Genomic DNA, 19,013 nt, shown 5'->3' with positions numbered 1-19,013 from the left:
AAAATGGAATGTGTAGTATGCCTATTTGTAAATTTGGAAAAAATATTTTTTTAATGAGATTTCATGTGCATTTTAGAAGACCTGGAATCAGATTACTTTGGCAAGCTTGAACCTAAGCTCTCAATCATACGAAATTTGAACGACCAAGTTCTCTTCATTAACCAGGGAAATCAACCTGTCTTTGAGGATATGCCTGATTCTGACTGTTCAGGTATTGTTAATATACATTTGTAAATATGGAAATAACAAGCTACTTCTTCTTATTCCATTTAACTGCTTACATTTTCTGTGATAGACAGTAGCTTACATGAACAGTCATAGTGGTGGAATTTCACTGACAAGAAACTTTATAGGGAATCCATATTTTTTAGTTGGGCTGAAAAAATGATGCAATAAAGATAGTGCTAGGGGTCATGCTGTTTGAACTTATCCTTGGATCATTAATCCCTTCATTGTAACAACATTAACTCTATGTGATCTCCATTGAGTTGGATCCTTAATACCTGCTGGTGATAGCTGAAATTGCTGATAACATTTTCAAAACTCAAGATTAAAAAAAAAAAAAAATTCTTCCAACTAATGTTCTCATTTATTAATGTTTGTTTCAGATAATGCACCCCAGACCGTATTTATCATATATATGTACAAAGACAGCCTCACTAGAGGTCTGGCTGTAACCATCTCTGTGCAGTGTAAGAAAATGTCTACTCTCTCCTGTGAGAACAAAATTCTTTCCTTTAAGGTAAGACTGAGCCTTAATTTGTTTTAGTCATATTTATGTGCAAAATTAGAAAACCTAAATATCCCCAGTCCAACCTTTTGTCTGGACAAGAATAGCAAGAAGTAGAGAACCATTAACATAGTTACTGAAAATTGTTAAACTCTTTAATCTACTGTAATAACATCATGGTTTTTTGGATCTTGCCATAGAGAGAGAGGGTTTTCAACACTTGTTTCATAATCCAGGTCTTCTGAATAATCAACCTATAGATAAACAATAACACAGAATAATTTATGAATTATTTTATTTTAAGAACTGCATGTGGCTTTCCAGAGTAAGTCCTGCTATAAGGAATGAAGTTAATAGTTCTTCTGTAAACCCTCTACTGTGTAAATTATGATGATAATATTTTAACCCCTAATCATTTTGTTCCTGCTTCTTAGCCTAAGTCTTGCTACAACCTTGCAACATAACATTCAGTTGATATATGTTATTTTCAATGTTAATCTAAGTGAACAAAATTAATAGGATCAGTTGTAAAGCAATGGTATGATGTATCTCAAAGCCAGATGTAAATTCTTTTTGGCCACTGCTTGTTTCTCTATTCTCCATCATTATTTTTCTCTATTTTTTCCATTATTATTAGATAAACAACCAACTATAGATATGGGTTAACTCAGAAAACTTTCCTCCCAATGAGAGCAGCCAGGGGATGCTCACATATTGGCAGTATTTCAAAAGTGAATCTCATGTCATGAAGACTTTCTGAGTGGAGATTTGCCAATAAAGAACTACAATAAAGATCACCCAGTTTGCACTGAAAGTTAGAGTAAGACCTTCACAGACATGCAAAGGAGCAACTTGGGACAGAGGGAAAAGCCACACTAAAATATAATCCAAGTAAGATCAGTGCATCTGTAACAAATAGAGCTTCCAAAAAAAAAGAAAAGAAAAACCCTTAGCCATTCCCTTCCAAGCAAAGTACCACCCCTTCAAGTGACAATTTGGAATCCTTGTTCTCTGATCTGACAGTCAGGAAGCTCAGTTACTGTAATGGCTTTAGAGGCCTGGAGGTGGACAGGCAGGGTGGAGAGGATTAAGCATGTTGTTACTTAGCCACAAAATCAGAAGGGAAGGAGGGAGATGGCCAAGCTCAAGCCATGTGGGATAGAGGAAAACTAATTCAGCCGCGAGATAGGATCAGAAACTGGGAAAAGCCTGATCTGTATGTAAGCGGGGGCTTCCTTGGTGGCTCAGATAGTCAAGAATCTGCCTGGAATGCAGGAGTCCCAGGTTCAGTCCCTGGGTTGGGAAGATTCCCTGGAGAAGGGAATGGCTACCCACTCTAGTATTCTTGCCTGGGAAGTCCCATGGACAGAGGAGCCTGGTGGGCTACAGTTCATGGGGTCACAAAGAGTTGGACATGACTGAGCAACTAACTCTTCACTTTCACATATAAGTAGACTCTTACTGAGAGATTGGGGACAGTGTCAGGAAGATGAAAATAATGCTTGGGAAATAGTAGAATGGGAGAACTAGTTTATAGTGTCATCAAATCAGATTCACACTTCTTGATAAAGGACAAAGGTCAAGAGTTATGGCTTTATAAATTCCAGTTGAGAAGTTTGGGGGGAAAATCCAGGTCCTTTCAGGCATCTACGGAGGATACTGGGATGCTCTTTTGGGTCTGGAGGTCTCTTTGTCAGTCCTTGGTTAGGATCATGAAGATCTTTGCTACCAGAGGGTGAAAATAAAGTTCAAATATTCTGCTAGTTCTGGGATTAACATGGAAAGAACCTGAAGAGGTCCTCACATTTTCTAGTCCATCCTGAAAAGTAGGCATGATGCGCTAATGGGAAGAGCATAGGCAGTAGCGTCAGTTAGGCGACCAGCAGGGTTATAGTTTCAAGGGATCTAGCCATTTTTTGGAAAACCCCATTCTGTCACTGAGACGAAGGAATCTGCACCTGACCTCCCAGGGCAGGGTCCAGCCAAGAGACAGACTACTTTCCGGACAGAAATTCAGGACTACTATGGAAATGAAATGCTTGGCAGGGAAGCACCAAAAGTTGCTGACCAAGCCCTGGAACAAGTAACAGGTCTATTTATAGCTGGTTTCGGTTCTTGGCTCCACTGAAGGAAGCAGCTGGGATTCCTGCTCCTTCCTGTCTCTCTCACAGTTGGTTCACAAACTGGAGCTACCCTAGGCTTATGGCTGAAGATCATCAGTGTCTACAGTTGTGAATGGTTGAAGAAGACAGGAACTGATATTAACCTAAAAAGGCTGTGGTCTTTGCTGGAACTCTACTTGATCTTGAGCAGATAATGGACTCTACTGAATGGGAAAGGAGAGAAGGAAATCATCTGATGGATATATCGGGAAAAACAGAGGCCTGGACCTAAATGTGCACGACATAGTGGGGAAAGCCAAAATGGTCAAGAAGAATGGAAGATTAGAGATTAAGAGGGAGAGGAGATCAGTATTCCTACTTTCAGAGATTTTTTTTCTTTATTCTTGAGACTATAAACTTCTTTAGTTCTGTGCAATATTTCAAAATAAACTGCACATATTCAAATCGGTCATGTCCTAAAAAAATTAAGCAATTTTTTTCTTTATAGGAAATGAATCCTCCTGATAACATTGATAATGAAGGAAATGACATCATATTCTTTCAGAGAAGTGTTCCAGGACATGATGACAAGATACAATTTGAGTCTTCATTGTACAGAGGATACTTTCTAGCTTGTGAAAAAGAGAATGACCTTTTCAAACTCATTTTGAAAAAACAAGATGATAATGGAGATAAATCTGTAATGTTCACTGTTCAAAACCAGAACTAGATATTAAAATGGCATAGTTTGAACTGTCTGAGTTTTTATCCTTCAAAAAGATTATAAGTTTGAACCTGTAATGATAATGATAAAATGAATAATGCTCTCAAAGATGTCACTGAAAAATTAGTAATAAGCTTTTGAAAAATTAAATTGACTTCCTCTTGTCTAGGTGAATAAAATATCTGTATAGTGTAAAAAGAATGCATAGTTTGAAAACACATTGTACAGTGTTAATTGGAAAATATATTATATTCAATAGAAATGTTTTGAAACTTTGGGGTTATTGGTCCTAATGATGAATAAAACTGATACTTGAATTTTCTAGTTTTCAATAAGTGATTAAAACCTTAAAGGTTTTATAAAGAAACCATTTCACTTGACTAATTTTTGCATTTCTTTCAAAGTCAGGATATCTTTAAGTCAGATTGATCCTGAACCTGGCAACACATAAAAAGGATTATGCAATCTGATGAAGTACCATTCAATCCAGGAATGCAAAGATGGTTTAATATTTTAAAATCAAGTAATATACCATATTAATAGGATAAAGGATAAAAACCCACAATCATCTGAATAAATGCAGGGAAAGCACTTATAAAATCTAATTCATAGTAAAAAGTTCTCAACAAACTTGAAAGAGAAGGGAACCTCCTCAGTGTGATAAATGGCATCTATGAAAAGCTAATGCTAATATCATACCTTAATGGTTAAAAAAAAAATTCAAGAATTTCTGCTGTTGCAAATTCTGTTTAACATCATGCTAGAGGTTCAAGCCAATAAAATTACAAGAAAAAGAAATAAAACCTATCCAGATTAGAAAGGAAGAAGGAAAACTGTCCTTATTTGCAGACATCATGATTCTAAATGCAGAAGATCCTAAGGAATATACACCCATGTGTTTACACAAACCCCTATTAAAATTAATAAATAAGTTCAGTGATGTCACAGAATACAAGATTAGTATGCAAAAATGAATTGTATTTTTATATATGAGAATGAACAATCTGAATACAAAAATAAGAAAGCAGTTCCATTTACAGTGATATTACAAAGAATATAACATATAAATAAAGTTGGCAAAAGAAGTACAAGTTTTAAACATTGAAAATTTCAAAACAGTGCTGAGAAAAATTAAATACATTCTAAATGGAGAGACGAAACACTTCACATTCACTGTTTGGAAGACTCAATGTTGTTAAGATGGCAGTTCTCCCCCAAATTGTTCATTAGATTCAACTCAATCTCCACCAAAATTCCAGCAGGTTTTTTTTGCAGAAGTTGACAACCTGTGCCTAAAATGTATATGTATGCTCTGTGCTAAGTCACTTCAGTTGTGTCTGACTGTGACCCTATGGACTAGCCTCCCAGAACCCTCTGTCCATGGGAGTCTCCAGGCAAGAATACTGGAGTGGGTTGCCTTCTCCTCCTCCAGGAGATTTTCCCAACTCAGAGATCAAACCTGTGTCTCCTGTATTGCAGGCATATTCTTTACCCACTGAGCCACCTGGGAAGCAGGAAATCCAAAAGCATGGAATAGTCAAAATGTTTTGAAAAAGAAAAAAGTTGGATAACTTTCATTTCCTAATCTTAAAACTTAATATGAGCTGCAGTAATCAGAATAGGTTGGTACTGACACAAGGGTAAACATATAGATCAATGGAACAAATTTGAGGGTCCAGAAATAAACCCTTATATTTATGGCCAATTAATTTTCGACAAAAGCAATTTGATTGATAGAAAAGAAGAGTTTTCAACAGATGATGCTGGAACAACAGAATATCCACATGCAAAATGAACAAAGAGATTAGCTATACCCTTTACATTATATTCAGAAATTGATTCAAAATCAGAGACTTTAATGTAAGAACTGAAGTTGTAAAACTTTTAGAATAAAACAGGAGAAAATGTCAAGAACTTTGAGTTAGGCAAAGGTTTTTTTTAGACACAACCCAAGAAGCATGATCTGTAAAAGAAAAAATTTCATAAATTGAACTTTATCAAAATTCAAAATTTGGGAGTTCAGCTGGATGAATGGTACAGGGGACCTCTCTAGATAATATCTTTGTAAGGTCTATGACTCTTTATTATTCCAAATTTTAAATTTTTTCAAAAAATTTTTATTTGAAAGATGTCATTAAGAAAGTAAAAAGGCAAGCCACAGAGGAAATATTTGTAAATCACTTGTATGTATGGCAAAAAAATTTGTATCCAGAAAATACAAAGAAATATTCAACTCAATAAAAAGACAATCCAATTCTTTAAATGGGCATAAGATTTAAATAGAAATTTCTCCAAAGATGTGCAAATGACTAATGAGCACATGAAATGATGCCTAACATTATTAGCCACCAGGGAAGGTGTATTTCTTATCAGGAAAATGCAAATTAAGACCCAATAAAATACCACTTCACATCCACCAGAATGGCTATGATCAAAACAACAGAAAAAGGAGGAGCAAATTAGGGGTATGGGGCTGAGATATAAAGCACTATGTATAAAATAGATAAGAAACAAGGACATATTAATATTACATAGAACAGAGAATTAGAGCCATTATCTCATAATAACTTTTAATAGAGTATAAGCTATAAAAATACTGAATTACTATGCTGTACATGTAAAATTAATATATTGGGGGGCTCTGAAAAGTATTTTTTTTTAGCTTTTAAACTTTGATTAGAGAATAATTGCCTTACAATATGTGTCAGTTTCTACTGCACAGCAAAGTGAGTCAGCTGAGGTACACATATATCCTTTTTTTTTGGATTTCCTGCCCATTTAAGTCACCACAGAGCATTGAGTAGAGTTCCCTATGCTCTACAGTAGGTTCTCATTGGTTATCTATTTTATACATAGTATCAATAACATATATATGTCAATCCCAATCTCCCAATTCATTTCACTCCCTCTTCCCCCCTTGGCATCCATATACTTATTTGTTCTCTATGTCTGTGTCTCTATTTCTGTTTTGTAAATAAGATCACCTCTACCAATTTTTTCAGATTTCACATATATGCATTAATATATGATATTTGTGTTCTATTTCTGATTTACTTCACTCTGCATCACAGTCTCTAGGTTTCTCTACAAATGACCCTATTTCGCTCCTTTTTATGTCTAAGTAATATTCCATTGTATATATGTACCCCATCTTCTTTATCCATTACTCTGTTAATGGACATTTGAGTTGTCTTGTGTAATAACAATATTCTAGGTTGTTACAATAGTGTGTCCTGGCTATCGTAAATAGTGCTGCAATAAGCATTGAGGTACATGTGTCTTTTTGAACTATGGTTTTCTCTGGGTATATGCCCAGTTGAAGCTAATAAAGCATTTTAAATTAACTGTATTTAATGGAAGCCTGGCGTGCTGCAGTCCATGGGTAGCGAAGTGTCAGATACGACTGAGTGACTGAACAACAAAATACTTTTTTTTTTTTTGAACAACAAAATACTTAAGTTAGTAAAAAATAAATAAATAAAAAGACAATAACAAGTGTTGACAAAAAATATGAAGAAACAGAAATTCTCATACACTGCTGACAGAAATGTGGAGTAGTAGAATCACTTTGGAAAACAATTTTGCAATTTCTTATAAGTTTAAATATAATTTTTTCATATGGGTCAGAAATTCACTGTTACATATCTACTCAAGAAAATAAAACATAAGTTTCCACAAAGAGTTATACATTAATGTTCACAGCAGCATTATTCATAACAGGCAAAAAGTGGAAAGAGCCCAAATGTTCCTCAACTAGTAAAGAGATAAATAAAATTTGCTAGGGCCATATTGAAATATCAATACTAATAAAAAAGTGTAAAATACAGATAAATACTACAACATGAATGAACTTTTAAAATATTATGTTAAAAAAGTCAAATACAGAAGATTTCATATTATATGATATTCTATTTATATACAATGTCCAGAAAAGACCAATCTGTCATGACAGAAAAGTAGGTTCATGTTTGCCTAGAGTTGGGGTGGGAATGGGGATTAACTGTAAACAGATATGAAAAATCATACTGGGGAGAAGAAAATGTTCTAAAACTGGATGTGGTAGTGGTTGCACAACTTAATAAACTTTCTAAAAATCCTTGAATTGTATCCTTAAATTTGGTGAATTTATGGTATGTAAATTATGCCTTAATAAAATTAGTTTTAAAAATTCCATTTGATTGAATTTTTATGTTAACTTTTATTATTTTTTCCTTACTATAAAATTAAGACATATTTGTTACAGAAATTTTAGAAAATGCAGTGTAACAGAAAGAAGAAAATTCCAAGTGCCCATTGCTTCCATCTTCAAACAACCATTTTTGACATTTTGGCATAGGTCCTTAATTTTCCTCTCTATAAAAATGTAAGCTGAAAAACTAAAAATTCCCTGCCTCTTGATCTAGACAGAATCTGGTATACCTTTTCAATAATCTTGCAAAGCTTCACTTGAGATCTTGGACATACAAAGGGATAGCCTGAACTGAGTCTTGACAGAAGGGGTGGTTCTGCATAAGGAAAGAGGAGGCTCTGAGAGGGAGAGCACCATGAGAATTCTAGCTTGAGTGTCCTGCCTTCCCACAAAACACAGAGTCTACTACGGGGACTTGTGTGCAAGCAATTTATTTGGGATATAATCCCAGGAAGCAAAAATGAGAAAACTAGGATGATGAGAAAGGGAAGGTGCAAGCTAATATAAGCTGTGTTATCAAGGGTCTTCCCATGGGCCTGATTTGTCCAGAACCACCTGAGAAGCATACAAAATGCCTCCCAAAATTACCTCCCTGGAGGGAGGGAGGCAGGGGTATATACCCATAAGCTCCAGACACCCATTAATTGAAGGTTGCCCCGGGGGATGTTAATCCCCACACTTATTAGCAGTGCTTGGCCAGGCAGATTTACGTGTGGCAGAAAGTGAAAACATACAGCACACTCTTGACAAGTTTGTTAGTGTGAACTAGCACGGCACTGTCCACTGCAGTTACTATGGAAATCAGAAGTGGGCTGAAGCAATGGGACGCAGGGCACCAGACTGGATCAAGTACCACAGTAAGATGATGCTTAAGTAGAAAGAAATCACCATAGCTGATTCACGATGTTGTACAGAAGAAACCAACAGAACATTGTAAAGCAATTATCTGCCAATTAAAAATAAATTTTTAAAAATCACCAGAGGACATTTGAGTAGATGTTTTTTACTTTTTCTTTCCAATCTGTTTGGATTATTTCTTTTCCTTGTTTTACTGTATTGGTTAGAACCTCACTAAAATGTTGAGTAGAAGTGATGAGAAACAGCATATTTGCCTTATTCTCAATCTTAGAGAGAAATCGATCAATATTCCATCACTATATATGATATTCAGTTCAGTCGCTCAGTCAGGCCTGACTCTTTGCGACCCCATGGACTGCAGCACGCCAGGCCTCCCTGTCCATCACCAACTCCTGGAGCTTGCTCAAACTCATGTCCATTGAGTCAGTGATGCCATCAAACCATCTCATCCTCTGTCGTCCCCTTCTCCTGCCTTCAATATTTCCCAGCATCAGGGTCTTTTCCAATGAGTCACTTCTTTGCTTCAGGTGGCCAAAGTATTGGAACTTCAGCTTCAGCATGAGTCCTTCCAATGAATATTCAGGACTGATTTCCTTTAGGATTGACTGGTTGGATCTCCTGAGTCTAAGGGACTCTCAAGAGTATTCTCCAACACCACAGCTCAAAAGCATCAATTCTTCAGTGCTCAGCTTTCTTTGTGGTCCAACTCTCACATCCACACATGACTACTGGGAAAACCATAGCTTTGATTATTCAGATCTTTGTCTGCAAAGTGATGGCTCTGCTTTTTAATACACTGACTAGGTTTGTCATAGCATTCTTCCAAGGAGCAAGCCTCTTTTAATTTTCTGGCTGCAGTCACCATCCACATTGATTGTGGAGCCCAAGAAAATGAAATCAGACAGTTTCCACATTTTCCCCATTTATTTGCCATGAAGTGATAGGACCAGATACCATGATTTTCCTTTTTTCAATTGAGTTTTAAGACAGCTTTTTCACTCTCCTCTTTTACCTTCATCAAGAGGTTCTTTAATTTCTCTTCACTTTCTGCCATAAGGGTGGTATCATCTGCATATCTGAAGCTGCTGATATTTCTCCCGGCAAACTTGATTCCAGTTTGTGATTCATCCAGCCTGGCATTTCACATGATGTACTCTGCATATAAGTTAAAAAGGCAGGGTGACAATATACAGCCTTGACGTACTACTTTCCAATTTTGACCCAGTCTCTTGTTCCATGTCCAGTTCTAACTGTTGCTTCTTGTCCTGCATACAGGTTTCTCAAGAGGTAGGTTATGTGGTCTTGTATTCCCATCTTATTAACAATAGTCCACAATTTGTTGTGATCCAACACAGTCAAAACTTCCCTGGTGGCTCAGACGGTAAAGCGTCTGCCTGCAATGCAGGAGATCCGAGTTCAGTCCCTGGGTCGGGAATATACCCTGGAGAAGGAAATGGCAACCCACTCCAGTACTCTTGCCTGGAAAATCCCATGGACAGAGGAGCCTGGTAGGCTACAGTCCATGGGGTCACAAAGAGTTGGACACGACTGAGCGACCTTACTTTATCTACACAGTCAAAGGCTTCAGTATAACCAATGAAGCAGAATTAGATGTTTTTTCTGGAACTCTCTTGCTTTTCCTATGAGCCAACAGATGTTGGCAATTTGATCTCTGATTCCTCTGCCTTTTCTAAATGCAATTTGTATAACTGGAATTTCTTGATTCATGTACTGCTGAAGACTAGTTTGAAGGATTTTGAGCATAATCTTGCTGGCATGTGAAATGAGTGCAATTGTGTGGTAGTCTGAGCATTCTTTGTCATTGCCTTTCTTTGGGATTGGAATGAAAACTGACCTTTTGCAGTCCTGTGGCCACTGATGAGTTTTTCAAATTTGCTGGCATAATGAGTGCAGCACTTTAACAACATCATCTTTGAGGATTTGAAATAACTCAGCTGGAATTCCATCATCTCCTCTAGCTTTGTTTAGAGTAATGCTTCCTAAGGCCCACTTGACTTCACACTCCAGGATGTCTGGCTCTAGGTGAGTGACCACACCATCATGCGTATCTGGGTCATTAAAAGCTTTTTTGTAGAGTTCTCCTGTGTATTCTTGCCACCTTTTCTCAATCTCTTCTGCTTCTGTTAGGTCCTTGCCATTTTTATCCTTTATTGTGCCTTTCTTTGCATGAAATATTCCCTTGGTATCTCCAATTTTCTTAAAGAAATCTCTAGTCTTTTCCATTCTATTGTTTTCCTCTATTTCTTTGCATTTTTCACTTAAGAAGGCTTTCTTGTCTTTCTTTGCTTGTCTCTGGAACTCTGCATTCAGTTGGGTATATCTTTCTCTTTCTCCTTTGCCTTTCACCTCTCTTCTTTTCTCAGATATTTGTAAGAATATCTCTTCAGAAACCACTTTTCCTTCTTGCATTTCTTTTTGTTGGGGATGGTTTTGGTCACCACCTCCTGTACAATGTTATGAACCTCTGTCCATAGTTATTCAGGCACTCTCTCTACCAGATCTAGCCCCCTGAATCTATTCATCACCCCCACTGTATAATCATAAGGGATTTTATTTAAGCAATACCTGGATGGCCTAGTGGTTTTCCATACTTTCTTCAATTTGAGCCTGAATTTGCAATAAGAAGCCAATGATCTGAGCCACAGTCAGCTCCCAGTGTTGTTTTTGCTGTCTGTATAGAGCCTCTCCATCTTCAACTGCAAATATAATCAATCTAATTTTGGTATTGATAATATGGTGATGTCCATGTGTAGAGTTGTCTCTTGTGTTGTTGGAAGAGAGTGTTTGCTATGACTAGTGCATTCTCTTGGCAAAACTCTGTTAGTCTTTGCCCTGCTTCATTTTGTACTCTAAGGCCAAACTTCCCTGTTACTCCAGGTATCTCTTGACTTCCTACTTTTGCATTCCAATTCCCTATGATGGAAAGGACATCTTTTTTTGGTGCTAGTTCCAGAAGGTCTTTAGGTCTTCATAGAATCGTTCAGCTTCAGTTTCTTCAACATTAGTGGTTGGGGCACGGACTTGGATTGCTGTGGTTTTATTTAATGGTTTGTCGTGGAAACAAACCGAAATCATTTTTGAGATTGCACCCAAGTACTGCATTTCAGACTCTCTTGTTGACTGCGAGAGCTACTCCATTTCGTCTAAGAGATTCTTGCCCACAGTGGTAGATATAATGGTAACCTGAATTAAATTCACCCATACCCATCCATTTTAGTTCATTGATTCCTAAAATGCCAATGTTCACTCTTGCCATCTCCTGTTTGACCGCACTAATTTACCTTGATTCATGGACCTAACATTCCAGATTCTTATGCAATATTGTTCTTTATAGCATGGGACTTTACTTTCACCATCAGATACAACCACAACTGGGCATTGTTTCTGCTTTGACTCAGCCTCTTCGTTCTTTCTATAGCTATTTCTCTGCTCTTCTGCAGTGGTATATTGGACACCTAGTGAACTGGGGGATTCATCTTTCAATGTCATATCTTTTTGCCTTTTCATACTGTTCATGGGGTTTTCAAGGCAAGAATAACGGAGTGGTTTGCCATTCCCTTCTCCAGTGGACCACCTTTTGTCAGGCTCTAACTATCAGGGACAGGACCTTCAGCCATTCAGTGTAGTAGGATGGTATACCAGGCGCCCTGGTTGTCTCACTGCTCTTCCTGCTTGAGCATTTGAACCTTCACTGGCCACTGGGTGTCGGTCAACGTGTAGCCAGGGATGGAGGCAAAGGCCCTGCTGGAGTGGCTGGGAAGAGGGTCTGGGGAAAGTTGGAGCTGATGTTGGAGGACACCGGGATGGGAGGCACACCAACCTCATCACTGCCACTGGCCACCCTGGAACCCACCCGCTGCCCAGGAGTCTCAGAGCCAATCAGCCGCTCAGGAGCAGTTGGTACCCCGACCTCTCTGCTGCCACGGTCGCCCTGGGAACTGGGGGTGCTGGTCACTACGCTGCTTCCACCTTCATCTCTGGGTTGATCTTTGCAAAGCCGCCTCCCAGGCCACCAATGCCTCTTCAGGCTGTCACCATGTTATCCTTTGGCGATACTTGTTATAAGTTTAGTACCAAATATTTTTCCAGATCACAGTGAACCTGAAAAGCACTTGGGTTAGTTTTCACTATATTTCTGAGAATTTTTATGAATAATAAATTTATATAAGTGCTTATTTATTTAAGCCAATTAAACAGAGATCTTGTAGAGATTAATTTTGGTAATATTATCTGAGGTTTGAACATACCACACAGCTACAACATACACTTATGTACAGACACACATGAATATACAGACAGGCACAAACTGATAGTTTAGTTTTTAAATTTTAACCATAAGACAGGTATGTAATGTAAAATTCACTAGTTACAAAAGAAACAGTTGGAATAAGTTAAGTTTTTACGCTCAGATGGCTAAATCTTTTTGTACTAATATTTGTGGAGAAGACGTAAGATTTTTCATTCACTCAAATTTCAAATGACCTTTCACCATTTTGTTCTTCTGATAAGAATTATCTCCCTTTCCTTAAAAAACTGGAAATAGAACTGCCATATGACCCAGCAATCCCACTGCTGGGCATACACACCGAGGAAACCAGATCTGAAAGAGACACGTGTACCCCAATGTTCATCACAGCACTGTTTATAATAGCCAGGACACAGAAGCAACCTAGATGCCCATCAGCAGACAAATGGATAAGAAAGCTGTGGTACATATACACAATGGAATATTACTAAGCCATTAAAAAGAATTCATTTGAATCAGTTCTAATGAGATGGATGAAACTGGAGCCCATTATACAGAGTGAAGTAAGCCAGAAAGATAAACACCAATACAGTATACTAATGCATATATATGGAATTTAAAAAGATGGTAATGATAACCCTACATGCAGGACAGAAAAAGAGACACAGATGTATAGAACAGATTTTTGGACTCTGTGGGAGAAGGCGAGGGTGGGATGATCTGAGAGAATAGCATTGAAACATGTATATTATCAAGTGTGAAACAGATCGCCAGTCCAGGTTGGATGCATGAGACAAGTGCTCAGGGCTGGTGCACTGGGATGACCCTGAGGGATCAGATGGGGAGGGAGGTGGGAGCGGGGATCAGGATGGGGAACACATGTAAATCCATGGCTGATTCATGTCAATGTTGGCAAAAACCGCTACAATATTGTAAAGTAATTAGCCTCCAACTAATAAAAATAAATGGAAAAAAAGAAAAGAATTATCTCCCTGAAGTCTGTAGAATATGTACATCTCAAAGGCATACATTTTTATCTTTGAAGAAGAGTCCTTAAAAGGAAAAAATTCTTATCAGGCTCCAATATGTTCTTCCAGTATCTTATCAGGTTTCAGGCAGGACAAACAGTAAATATTCCTGGGAGTATTTAATAACTTCATGGACCCAAAAGGCATTCATTCTCAAAGAGGGTTCAAAGGTTCCTGCATTCCCAAGATTCAGAGTTACTCCCAAAGATAGCCAAAAGAAAGCACTGCCAGCCTGCATGTCCCAGGCAGGCAGAAAGCCAAACCAAGCTTTTGTTTTTAAAAAGGTAACCACTTAACAGTCTCTTCACAGTGGAAAGGCAATTTACATGGAAGATGACTAGAATTAATACTCAAATACAGGAAGCTAAAGTGGAGCAATAGGAATTACATCAGTCCTATAAGCTTTTGTTTTCCATACCTTTTAAGATATGCATATTTATTAAGACACTGCTCTTTTTTACCATCACTCTCTTGTATATTTATTTATTTTATATTGCGCTGGGCTGCTTTGTTACTGCACTGGCTTTTCTCTAGTTGCAGTGAGCAAGGGCTACTCTCTAGTTTTGAAGCAGGGGCCTATCATCGTGGTGACTTCTCTTGCTGAGGAGCACAGGCTCTAGGCATTCGATCTTCACTAGTTGCCCAAGTGGGATCAGTAGCTGCAGCTCCCAAGCTCTAGAAGACAGGCTTAGCGTTGTGGCACATGGGTTTAGTGGCAGCATGTGGGATCTTCCCAGACCAGGGATAGAACTCATGTCCCCTGCATTGGCAGGTAGATTTTCATCCACTGTACCACCAGGGAAGTCCTAGTACGTTTTAGCATTTTTCATTAGCCTTTTGCAGCAAAATTTTCAAAGAAACTAATTTGGAACTTTGAAGCTTTGTGGAAGTTTCAGCAGGTCAATTAAAATAAGTATCTGGGTTAGGAAGATCCCCTGGAGAAGGAACTGGCAACCCACTGCAGTATTCTTGCCTGGGAAATTGCATGGACAGCAGAGCCTGGTGGGCTACAGTCCATGGGGTCACACAAGAGTCAAACATAACTTAGCAACTAAACAACAAAACCTGTTCTTTAAATGATCTTATCCAATTAGAGTGTCCCTCCTAATGACCACTGTAATTCTAGTTTGTGATTTCCAAGTGCTGGCAGCAGTTTAGAAGGACCCTAGCTATAGGAGTTTAATCCTGTCAATGAAAAATTAATCAGTCAACCTAAGAAGTGGAAATCTTTATTAGAGCCAAATTTGAGGATTATAACCTGGGACGAGCACCTCAGAAAGCTCTGAGAACTGTCTCACCTGTTAGAAGTCAAGGCACAGTTATGTAAGTCTTTTGAGACTATGCATCAAATGATGTGTTATTGACAGTTTACATAGTTCAAATCTAAGCAGCATGTGATCCCTGACAACATTGTTGATGTCAACTAAAAAGATGCACAACGTGAGAGATGTGAGTTAAGTTTTATTTGGGGGGAAAATGAGGACTGCAACCTGGGAGATAGCACCTCAGCTCTGAGAGACTTCTCCAAAGAGGCAATGGAGAAGGTCAATGTATAAGATTTTGGTGATGAGGGAGTTCAATGTAAAAAAGCACTCATTTTACAAAAGGGTTTTTGCCAGTCAACAAGGAACTGATGTCACTGTGAAGGAATTTAGTTCTTTTCTAGATATGAGGAGATGCAAGCATTTGGATGAAATTAGGTCCTGAAAATATCTAAGTATCTGAAGACCTGTTCCGCCAGTTTCCCTAGAGCTCAGAGTGCGGCACTCTCCAATCTGAATTCCCTTCGGAGAGTATTCAAGGTCAGCAGTTTCAGCAGCACAGGCAGATGGCAAATGTCCGTGTTGTTCTTCACTCGCTGGCAAATGCTCTTGGCAAGTGCCAATTTTCCATTGACATTGACTTAAAAAAATGCACAACATGGTGAGAGTTGCAAGTTACATTTTATTGGGGCCAAAATGAGAACTGCAGCCCAGGAGATAGCACCTCAGATAGCTCTGAGAAACTGCTCCAAAAATCCAGTGGGGGAGATCAGTATATGTGTGATTTTGGTGAAGGGAGAATGCAGGCAATGAAGCACAGATTTCTCCAGAAACTTTCTGCTAGTTTCGTGAAATTTTTGCTAGTCACGAGAAACAGTCATCACCATGAAGGATTTTAGTATTTTTCTAGACATGAGGAGAAACAAGAATTAGGCTCATAATATTGGCTCCTAAAAATATCTAACTCTCTGAAGACCTGTCTTGCCAGTTTTCCCCGAGCACAGAGTGCCTCATTTCTGCTCTCCACCCTGAACTCCATTCAGGGGGTGTTGAAAATCAGCAGCTGCCGCAGCACATGATTTCATCCTTGTAGAGGTCTATGGCAAGTTCCCACGGCCAGTGCCATTTGTAGTTGACAAGATCAAGATGGAAGGTTATCTTTTAAGGAGTTGTCTTGCTGATGCTAGGAAACTGTCACTCTTCAGGGTGAGCAGCTTTTTCTGCCAAGGGGGGAGATTTGGTCCATGCATAATGTAGAAATACAATGCATGATGTGGGGACAGAGGAAGCTAAAGGCAGAGAAATTTTTGTTTAAGGTTTTCTTGTCTTGCTGTAAAATATTAATTTTATTTCACAATCCACATTTATGTCCAGCTATGTCTAGCCACAGATGGAGTGTAATTCTCATTTCTGTCCGGCCACATTCTGGGGTCCCTACCCTGGAGGTTTCCCTGGTGGCTCAGATGGTAAAGAATCTGCCAGCAGTGGGGGAGACCTGGGTTTGATCCCCGGATTGGGAAGATTCCCTGGAGAAGGAAATAGCTACCCACTCCAGTGTTCTTGCCTGATATATTCCATGGACAGAGGAGCCTGGTGGGCTACAGTCCGTGGGATCTCAGACTCATACACAACTGAGCAACTAACACACACACATACACCCTAAAGGCTACCAAGCCAAGCTCTCAGAACACAAGGCAAGTTTTGATAGATTTTGTAGATATTCAGTATCTTCCAGAACCACAGTTCTTAGACATAAAATACGCAGATGTGCTGAAAGATGGCAAAGAGTTAAATAACTCTTTGGATTTTAAGAATCCCATTTTTCACTCAAAACAAAATTTCATTCACCTAAGATCTTGCAGCACTGGACCAGTCCACTCATATCCAGTCCAGTTCAATCCAAGACAAAGCCTGGTTTTTAAACTGGATCTTGTTCAACTCCAGCTGATAACTACCAACAATTCCCATGGAACTCTGGACTAAGGGAAAAGGTTGAACCAGCAGAACTCAATAATTGAGGACTGCAGGCTGGGGGCTCTGCATGGATGAGGAACTGCACAATGCACCAACTACTGTCACATGGATCTTTGGGCAGAATCAAAGGCTGGGAATTGCAGGCTAAAACGTTAGGGGCTGGTGTTTAGGTAGACCCATCTACTAGCTCAACGGGGCACCAAACTGATCTGCCCTGTGAAGAAAAGCCCATTCGATCAGGAGTTCAGTGCAAAGAGAGCAGAGCTCAGAACTTACTCATGGCCCTTGAGAATGGCAAGAAAGATAGTGAATTAAAGAGTAACATGTCTTGTGTTTCTCATTGTCCCCAAATGCTGTCAAGTTCATTTCTAATCCCACTGCTGCCCCCAAATTTGATAAATAAAAATTCATCAGAATAAATTTGAAGATTTTTGTGCTGAAAGTCTTCACTTTCATCTCAAGTTCAAAGGATTTATTAACAAAATAAGCCATTCATTCTATACAAATAAATAATAGCAGTATTTACTAAAGAATTATCTAGTTTACTTTCAATATACTAACACTAAAAGAAAAGAGAAATAGCAGAGAAACAGAAAACAGCAGAGAAAGAACAGAGAAGGAGAAACATCACCAAATTGGATTTTGACCAACATCCAGACTCAAGCAGCGCTGGGCAGTCCCGTGACATAGCACGTGTGGAGTCCCAATTGGGAAAAGGTCCCAGTGGTGGATCTACTCCAGGGGTGAGACTTCAAAGGTTGCAGTTGATTGCAGTTTGGGGCTCCTGTTTATAATCCCAGGACGCAAACTGATATCATCGTCAATCTGTGAGCAAATAGCAGCTCTGGTTTCATGTTAATACTATTTGTTTTGTCTTGTAAAACTTGAACTGTTGTTAAGCGTGGGCCTTGGTTGGCAAGGGACCCTTCAAGGGCTCAACAATTTCAGGATTTGTCCCCAGTCTTATCTATGGTGCTGCAAGTCTTGCAATCACAGCAAGTAGTCAGAGTGGGTTAGAAGCTAGGTCAGGGGCCTGCTCTGCTTTGTCTCTGAAGCCTAAACAAGACTATTTATTTAATTTCCCTAACAAAGATCTAATTGACTTTATTAATTTAATCATGAATTGGGCAGTATCCCACCTAGAAAATAGAAAGAGGCTCTGTCAAGCTGAAGGAAAGGAAAGGGACCAGAAGAAAAAGAAATTATTAGCAAATTATAAAGCAAAATAATTAGCATTGTTTTAGGCACAGTTCTCCTAAAGGTAACAGAAGGGGCCCTTTAGGAATGGGTGGAATATCTGATTAGTGCTGACTAGGTAACTCCATATTGACTGGTTAAAGGTTACTTTCCTGGGAGAGGCTATCACTGCAGTTAGTTTAGGTATTAAGTTTGTTTTGCTGACACAGGGTCTTAAAGCAGTGACTGTATCTGGGGCCTGTTATTTTGTCTTAATAAAATGTATGGCATAATGATCTGATATTTGTTTATATTGTGAAATTATCACCACAATAAGTCTAGTTAGCATCTGTCACCACACATAGTTACAAAACATTTTTTTCTTATGATGTTAAGTTTTAAGATCTATTCTCTTAGCAACTTTCAAATATGCCGTTTAGTTTTCTAAATTCTTTTGGTATAACTTCCTTATATTTGACTCCTGAAAATGTGGATATTTAAAGAGGCAGTATGCAGAGATGATATGAGGAGACTGACTTTCGGAGACATGCAACCTTGTTTTGAATCTTGTCCCATGACCAAAGTACACGGGAGATGTGTACTTTGGACGCATCTCTCTGAGGCTCAGTTTCCTTGCATATAAAATGGTAATGGCGGGAAACACCCTCTTCACAGGGTAGTTTACAGAATAAATAAGATAATA

General features: G+C 38.6%; 1 protein-coding gene across 4 annotated transcripts in view; it reads left to right on the top strand.

The window, feature by feature from the left end:
• The window catches only part of IL18 (interleukin 18), a 28,611-nt gene extending 20,884 nt beyond the window's left edge, over positions 1–7,727 (top strand). For all 4 annotated transcript variants that reach the window (XM_061144798.1, XM_061144790.1, XM_061144781.1 and 1 more), the window contains 3 exons: positions 77–211; positions 609–742; positions 3,341–7,727. In XM_061144798.1, the coding sequence (XP_061000781.1) occupies positions 77–211; positions 609–742; positions 3,341–3,562 (491 nt within the window). In that variant the 3' untranslated portion in view covers positions 3,563–7,727. The remainder of the gene's footprint in view (positions 1–76; positions 212–608; positions 743–3,340) is intronic.
• The last annotated feature ends 11,286 nt before the right edge of the window (positions 7,728–19,013 follow it).

The sequence above is a fragment of the Dama dama genome, chromosome 1 (genome assembly GCF_033118175.1).
Source record: "Dama dama isolate Ldn47 chromosome 1, ASM3311817v1, whole genome shotgun sequence".
Classification (NCBI taxonomy): domain Eukaryota; kingdom Metazoa; phylum Chordata; class Mammalia; order Artiodactyla; family Cervidae; genus Dama; species Dama dama.
Note: the sequence above shows the minus strand (reverse complement) of the source record. Positions and strands in the feature narration are given on the sequence as shown.